This window comes from Gilbertella persicaria (genome assembly GCF_025201335.1).
Source record: "Gilbertella persicaria strain CBS 190.32 chromosome Unknown B0P05scaffold_14, whole genome shotgun sequence".
Lineage (NCBI taxonomy): Eukaryota > Fungi > Mucoromycota > Mucoromycetes > Mucorales > Choanephoraceae > Gilbertella > Gilbertella persicaria.
The window spans coordinates 89,031-97,233 of record NW_026251975.1 but is presented as its reverse complement, the minus strand read 5'-3'; the positions used below and the strand labels follow the sequence as shown (position 1 = coordinate 97,233).

General features: G+C 38.3%; 2 protein-coding genes across 2 annotated transcripts; one reads left to right on the top strand and one right to left on the bottom strand.

The window, feature by feature from the left end:
• Window positions 1–1,944: 1,944 nt before the first annotated feature.
• B0P05DRAFT_536598 (uncharacterized protein) lies at window positions 1,945–3,034 on the bottom strand. Its single transcript, XM_051577598.1, has 2 exons — window positions 2,936–3,034; window positions 1,945–2,882 (listed from the first exon to the last, which is right to left on the bottom strand). Exons 1-2 carry the CDS (start codon window positions 2,994–2,996, stop codon window positions 1,972–1,974), a joined length of 972 nt encoding a protein of 323 aa, XP_051436034.1. The 5' UTR covers window positions 2,997–3,034; the 3' UTR covers window positions 1,945–1,971.
• A 672-nt stretch (window positions 3,035–3,706) lies between these two features.
• Window positions 3,707–4,204, top strand: B0P05DRAFT_448711 (uncharacterized protein; the record flags this gene model as incomplete). Its single annotated transcript, XM_051573854.1, has 1 exon — window positions 3,707–4,204. A coding segment is annotated over one exon (498 nt), but the record flags the coding sequence as incomplete, so codon positions are not given.
• Between the last annotated feature and the right edge of the window lie 3,999 nt (window positions 4,205–8,203).

The following is an 8,203-nucleotide window of genomic DNA, read 5'->3' as shown; positions in this document are numbered from 1 at the left end:
ATGAAGGGAAAGGAGGTATCGTGGTAAAATTCACAAAGAGAAAAAGTATATATGGATTTCAAATTACAAAACATGTCGGTTCTTTAAACGCTGACAAGAAGGGTGTGATTGGCCATAGTCGCTAACAGTTAAATGCATTACAAGATCTACAAGTAAATCACCTTATAGCAACTGGAATCGAGTATTTAGTACTGGAAGTACTTAAATATATATATATATATATAGTAAATGTTGTAGCTACCTCCCATATGATCCTACAATTCAAGCCACTGCAGACATACCACAGTTTGCAAATATTCCTTTCATTTAAACTAAAATTCACTTCACCAGACTCACCTGACTCACCTGACTCACCTGACTCACCAGTTCAATGAGCCAAATGCCCTTCTCAATAAGACACTTTCATGTAAATATAAAGGTTGTTAGTGCATGGATTGCTCATGTCACAGAGACGCCAGGCAAACAAACGCTTCGGCAGTGAAAATAGACAACGATGCATACACATCTTCTTCTTTACTTGGGCGAATGAAGGTATTGTAAAGCTTGTTTATACACGCACAGAGACGCTAAGTGCATTCAGGTCATGTTTGCTGACATCCATAATACTTTTAGAGTTGATTTGGACAAAAAAAGGCGATATGGAAAGATTTTGGTTAAAATGGCCTTTTGACCAAAGGGTGGTATTCACGAAAATATTCATTCTGGAAACTTTCAATCTTCTTTTTGACATTACAAGACGAAAAACGGAGCTATTGACAAGCTCAAACACTCAAAATGTATCAATGTGCTTGCTAAACAGTTGTACTATAAAAATGGTATGCAAGGAGCAAAAAAACCTCATAGACATTTTCGCCTGTTTGCTCAATATTTTAGTAGCAGATTTGTTGCTTTCTTTACATCAATACACTCGAGTAACAAACACCTACAGCATTTGTTAATGCACCAATGCTAAATAACTGCGTCTTCATGTAGTTCTCAGCAAAGGCCGGATTTCTGATGCGGCCGGATGAAGAACCGGAGTTGTTCCTTTTTCAATCTTCGCGCCAAAGCCATCCTGTATGTCCTACGTTCATTCGCCCCATATTTTCATTATCAATCGACCCTATTTTCGCTTTTGTATATTCCTTGGCACTCTAGATAGCATAAGATAGTTTAGGAAGATCCATTGCTAGAACTTTTTATATGACATCAAGGGCAAAAACGTTCAAATCACAGCTAAAAGGAGCCAATCTCTAATTGAGCATTACTCGACACTACATTACCAAAACAGCCCGTTTTCCCATTTAAAACATGCTCTTTTGAGTCAAGGAATCGAATGGTACCATTGGTATGGCTTCTAGGGAAATTCATTTTTTGAGAATTTTTGGAATGACCCAATGTAGGCCTGAACCAACCGAAATAAGGAGAGATCATTTCTAGATAATTCTAGCAAAAAGAAAGCGACTTTACTAAGACAAAAAAAAAGACGAGTTGATTTGAGCATCCAAAGTTTATTTCATACTGTGATCAATGCAAAAGATGTCCTTTTTAGTAGATATTGACTAGTAAATAGTTACTTATTCTCACACCATTAGATGTGCACAATGTAAGTAAGTAAGATGTACTATAATGCATGAAACTCTTGAGGTTAAAAAGAGTAACTTTGAGCACAACTAACGATAAATGCCTTGTACAGTCGACGAAAAAAGGTTGGCCCAATAAAATGTCATTCAATCCTAAAAAAAAGTAGCCAATTTCTATTAATACCATGACTAGAATGACTTTCTTGAGTCATTATCGATAGTGAAAATTTTATAAAAGCTGAAAAGATACGTATGGACACTAAAGGGTCCGGTTGATGCACTTCCAAAGACACCGTTAACAACAATATTGTCTATTTAAGATCCAACGCATTTTACAGAAGTTTGTAATTGATGAGAGGTTATGGGGACGACAAAAATAAGAATGATAGCAAAAACAAATATTTTTTATTCATTTTTTGGCACGAAAGTAGGCTGCTTTTGCGCTATCCATCTTGGTGTATTTTTTGAATAGTCCTTTTTCTTTTGCAAGTTCAAAGCACTTGTTCCAGTCCATATCTTTACCTTTTTCTTTGCGGTAAGAGTCAACAAATTGCCAATCACGATTTATTTTCTGAACATGAACAACTGAACTAGCAGTAGGTTCGTTTGTCGCGTCAGAAGAATAAGGGCTGAGCTTGTGTTTCTTTTTGAAATCATTAATGAACTTAATACCGCTATCAAGGCAATCGATAGTACGTTTGCGAGCGGCGTCATCAGAAACATCTTCAGCTAATAACCTCTTAGCCATAGCTAATTGGTTATACGATTCATTGCAAACTTCTTCCAAAGCATCATCTTTGTCTTTATCAGCATCGAGTTCACCTTCAAATATGCGCTTTGCAATACTGTAAAGAAGTTGAACAGTAGCATCATCATGTCTTTTGATATGAAGCAAAGAAGTCTTTTGTTCAACAAAGAAATGTGCAAGAGCAACAACTGGTTCCAAAGGAGTTTCATCTTCGAAGTTCAGGATTGATTCTTTGTTAATCAAAAGACAAGACTTAGCCCAACCATGTGAAGGCAATTCCTTCATAAAAGATATGCGATCAGAAACAGAACTCATTTCAAGAAGTTCATTGGAAGTATAGTGAACACAGATAGCTATCACGATTGGTGACACGGAGTATTGCTCCCAAACTGATAAAGAATACTTCATGAGTCTTCTATAGAATTTCATGTTTGCGGTGTGTTGTACTTCGATCAAGATTGGAGGAAAATCCTTAAGCTCTTTTTTCTGGATCGGGCAGTAAAGAACATCTGACTTCGTATAGTTTGGCCATTCTGTTGGTTTGGTAATATACTTGTCTCTTGCAGCTTCGCCTAAATAAGTTGATAGTAGTTAATGATTATTCAATTTCCACGGTTATACTTACCAACAACTTTTGTAACAATGATGTTTATTACGTGATCGTCATCTAGAATCCATTTGCTCATTAGGTCAGTGCCAGGGGAATATTTCTTAGATAAAGTAAAAGACCAAAGATTTTCTGAGTCAGGTAACATGGGGAGGTAACAGTTTGAGGTAACAATACAAGGTAAAAGAGGTAACAGAATTCGTTACCTCACAATAGCCCAGCAGTAACAAGGTCCGTTACCTCATAATAACTCAGCGGTAACAAAATTCGTGACATCATAATAGTCCAGCGGTAACAAAATCCGTTACCTCACAATAACTCAGCGGTAACTAAAAATAAAAAAAATTCAAGGTCGAAATAAATTTCTCTCAAGAATGTATTGAGACCTTCGAACATAGAACAGTAAACATAAATTGCTGTGATCTTCTTAGTTTTATTCGATAAATATGTGTAAGTAAAATATATAGGTCCAGATTAAAATCAAGTATAAATATGTGAAAGTAATGTTATTTGTTCTTTGATCTTCTTTTTATTGCTCGCTTTTCATAGTAAATTCCGAAACATCATTAATCATATTCAAATGGCAGTACCAAACAGTGATATTTTAACAGCCTTACAACAGCAAATGGCTGCACAACAAGCAATGATTGAGCAAATCATGCAAAATCAAGAACTCCAGAATCAACAACAGTAATAACAAAGCCAACAGGAACAAGACATAGAAGCAGAAGACCCACTTTTCAACACCCAACAACAAGTACATTCTTTTGAGACACAACCCCATCATGATTGGAATCCTTCTCGAAAATTATCGCAACTATTGGTCCAGGAATGTCTGACAACCAACGTAAGCAATTGATTGAAAAATATCCTGCCATCCAAGGAGTCAATTATCAACCACCCGCTACCATGCCGGAAGCATATGCCAGAATGAGTTATGATCAAAAAAGGGAAGACAAAATGCTCAAGCACCATCAATATGTTACTTCAGCAATATTCAGGCCTTTGGATATCTTGGCACATGAGATCAGCTCTGAAATTGATAATCCAAACGTTCACAGATATTTGCAAATCATCAATGATATTAGACATTTAGTTTTGCATGCTAATTACGATTTGACAGACTCTAGAAAAAACATTGCACTCAAGGCAATCAATCCAAACTTTAGATTATCTACTGCAAACAATACAGACTATATTATGGCACAAGATGAGTTTCATAACTTGATAAATAATCAATTCAGTATAGCAAAGGCCTTGCAAGCAGCTCAAAAGTTCAACAAGAAGTCTTTTTCTGGCAACCGTGTCGAAACACAGTCGTTGGTTCGGCGTTCCCAACTTCAGCCCAGCCAAACGGCCTCTGTTCAACACAAGCCCAATTACAGCAACTACAACAACCACAATTCAACAAAATCAACAGCACCTCAGAAATCATTCAACAAACAACAGTACAGCAACAGCCGCTCTTACAACAAGAACAACAACAACAACCAGTAGGGGGCAGGCTAAGCCAGTACTATTTAGAGTGGACCCAGCTTTCAAACAGTTTCTGGCTCAACAGCATAATAAAAAACGGGTACAAAATACCATTCCACACACCTCCTCCACTCACTACAATTCCAAAATCAACAAAACCGTCAACACCTCAGCAAGAACAACTTCTAGATCAAACAATTCAAGAACTTCAACAGAAAGCAGCAATAGAACTAGTGAACCCAGCAACACCAGGCTACTACAGCTCAATCTTTGTAATACCCAAGAAGGACAAAGGCCTGAGGCCAGTCTTCAACCTCAAAGTCTTAAATCGATATGTCTCACCACCGCACTTCAAAATGGAGACATTGAAGGAGGTATCTCTTTTGATCAAACCAAACGATTATATGACCTCTATAGATCTTGCGGATGCCTTTCTACACATACCGGTCCATCCAGCATTCAGAAAATACCTCAGATTCCAGTACAAAGGACAGGTATTTCAATACTGCACAACACCTTTTGGATTGGCAATGGTCCCTTGGTTATTCACAAAAATTTGCAGACCAATTTTAAACTGGGCCAGACAGCAAGGGATCAGAATCAGCGCATACATAGACGATTGGATTATCATAGCCAACAACAAACAACAAGCCATTCACCATACCAACTTGATAGTCAACAAATTACAGCAATTGGGATGGATAATCAACTTCAACAAATCGACTCTTCAGCCAACTCAACAGATAGAACACCTAGGCTTTACACTGAACACCAACTCCATGACAGCTTCTCTACCCAACAAGAAGATAAAATCAATTCGACAGATTATCAGAGCAGCACTTCAACAACCTCAGCAAACACCAAGATCAATACACAGCCTCACAATGAAAATAAGAGCAGCAACCTTTGCTATCACACCAATCCGCTTATACACCAATCAACTGATGCGGTTCAAGAATCAAGCAGTGAAAAATAAGCAAGACTGGGACAGGAAGAGGACATTGCCAAAGGAGTGTGTTCAAGAACTCAAATGGTGGTTGAAGAACCTCAGCAAATGGAACGGCAAGTCATTCATCGGCCACGAACCAACCGAGACAGTTCACGTAGATGCAAGCAATACAGGTTGGGGTTGCCATTATGGCGACCTAACTGCATACGGGCACTGGACAAGCGACGAAGCCGACCAGTCGATAAATTGGCGAGAACTCATGGCAGCGTATCTCACTCTCAAGACCTTTCCTCAGTTACACAACAAAAAGATTTTGATACGCACGGACAACACAACATCAGTGGCGTATATCAACAAGCAAGGGGGAACAAAATCGCTATCGTTGATGAAGCTTGCAACTCAGCTTTGGAAGTGGTGTCTGAAACGCAACATCATGGTGGAAGCCAAGCACATTCCGGGTCAACAGAATCAAGTAGCGGATCAACAATCAAGAAGACAGTACAGCAAGAACAATTGGATGATACGACGACCAGTGCACAACCAGGTTCAAAAACAATGGGGAAGAAACGACATCGACCTCTTTGCGGACAGAACGACAGCCCTCGTAAAAAAGTTTGTATCATGGACACCAGATCCCGAAGCCTATGCAACAGACGCATTCAGCCTAGCATGGAATCAATTTCGCCATCCTTGGTGTGATGTTTTGATAATAGAGTTATATAATAAGATGATATAGAGACAAAGGTAGATACTTTGAGACTGTTCTATACAATTTTTATTGTTGTTCTTTTTGATTATAAATTATTCTAGCATATTTATACATGAAGAGATGTCGGAGTAAGTAGTAGTAGAGTTCATGCAAATGACTGAGTCTCTATTATCATAGACTACTTTAAATTAACTAAATAATATAAATTATGGATTTCGGTTATAAGTCTTGATCTATTAAAAGATCCATTGTCTTATTCAGTACAAGAGGTTCTTTTATGTCTATTTCTGATGTAAATTGATTATGATGTATTTTAGTATGTAAATGAAGACTTATTTAATGTCAGATCATCACACTTGGATCAACCCGCCATGGAACTTAATCAGCAAGTGCTTACAGAAAATAGTCAAGGAAAAGGTGTCATTAGCAACGTTGGTAGTCCCATATTGGACAAGTGCATTATGGTTTCCGGTGCTTCAAGCACTGGCAGTGCAAGCACCAATTTTTCTGCACACGAAGCATCTGATTTGCCCCAGCAGGAACACACCTTGGCAGTTGAAACCGACTTGGAGACTATCCGTTTGGCTCTTATCCGCAGCAAATTTGACAATAAGCAACTCTCAAACACAGCTTCAGACACAATAAATCAACAATACAGTACAGCCATCAGTACCAATCGTACCTACCAAAAACCACAACAGCAGTTCATTCTCTGGGCACAACGCCATCAGGTCCCTCCTTCGGCATTTACAGCTACACAATTGGTCAACTTTTTACAAGATATAAAAACGGAAAAACATTTTCAATTGTCAACGCTCAAATTATGGCGATCAGCAGTTCTACAGTTACACCCACATGCGGATTCAATTTCACAAGAAAAGGTGCTGAAAGTTTTCATGAATGCAGTCACCAAACAAGCTCCGCCTCTAGCAATCCATCGTCCAACAATCGACTTAAAACCAAGTATACAATTCGTAGCCAAGATCGACATCAAGCGTTGTTCCTTGGCAGATCTGCAAATTAAGACTGCGTTTTTGGTAGCAATGGCAGCCTTTCTGCGACCATTGAACTTACAGAGAATATCTCTTTTATCCGCAACTCGGGACAACCAGGGCAACTTATTATTTGATATTGTGGTACCTAAAGAAACTAGACAAGGCAGACGAATTATCAAACCAGTACTTATTCATCCCCATCAAGTTTCGGACATTTGTCCAGTGTTATCTTTTCAAGCATTAAAAGATCATCCGGTGGCAAAAGTCAAACGCCAGCCTGACGTTTTATTCGTCAACACCAAGCGTCCTCAACAAGCGGTCAAAACTACCACCATCTCTTCTTGGCTGAGAAAGGCACTACGACAGTCTACAAGCGAATCAGGAGTCAGTGTACGCTCCATTGCATCCTCTATTGCGTTAAAACAAGGAATATCTTTTGACGATATGCAGACGCTGGACAACTGGGTTGATTCAAGAACATTTCAGAACCATTACCGGCGGGAACACTTATCGACGGTGGATTTTACCAACCAAGTACTGGGAGCAAATCTACCAATGGTTCAGCTTGATGAAGGCTCTAACAATGATGAAGAAAACCAGGAGTTTTTCGATGCTATGGAAGGTTTTTGATGTTTCTTACGCTGGAGCAGCAATTTATGTTTACTGTTCTATGTTCGAAGGTCTCAATACATTCTTGAGAGAAATTTATTTCGACCTTGAATTACGAGGTAACGAACCTTGTTACCGCTAGGCTATTATGAGGTAACGGACCTTGTTACCTCTTATTTTTTTTTTTTATTTTTTTTTTAATTACCGCTGGGTTATTGTGAGAGGTAACGGATTTTGTTACCGCTAGGCTATTATGAGGTAACGGATTTTGTTACCTCTTATTTTTTTTTTTTATTTTTTTTTAATTACCGCTGGGTTATTGTGAGAGGTAACGGATTTTGTTACCGCTAGGCTATTATGAGGTAACGGATTTTGTTACCTCTTATTTTTTTTTTATTTTTTTTTTTAGTTACCGCTGGGCTATTGTGAGGTAACGGATTTTGTTACCTCTTATTTTTTTTTTCATAGAACTTGTCAGGCTTTTTCTTTTTCGAACCCGTCTTTTATTTTTACACTTTTGTCAAAATAAGGTCCATATTGTCCAAGTT

Coding starts and splice junctions, on each gene's coding strand:
- B0P05DRAFT_536598 (XM_051577598.1), bottom strand. CDS start 2,996: ATGAGCAAATGGATTCTAGATGACGATCACGTAATAAACATCATTGTT. Junction 2,883..2,935: donor CATTGTTACAAAAGTTGTTG/GTAAGTATAACC, acceptor CAACTTATTTAG/GCGAAGCTGCAAGAGACAAG.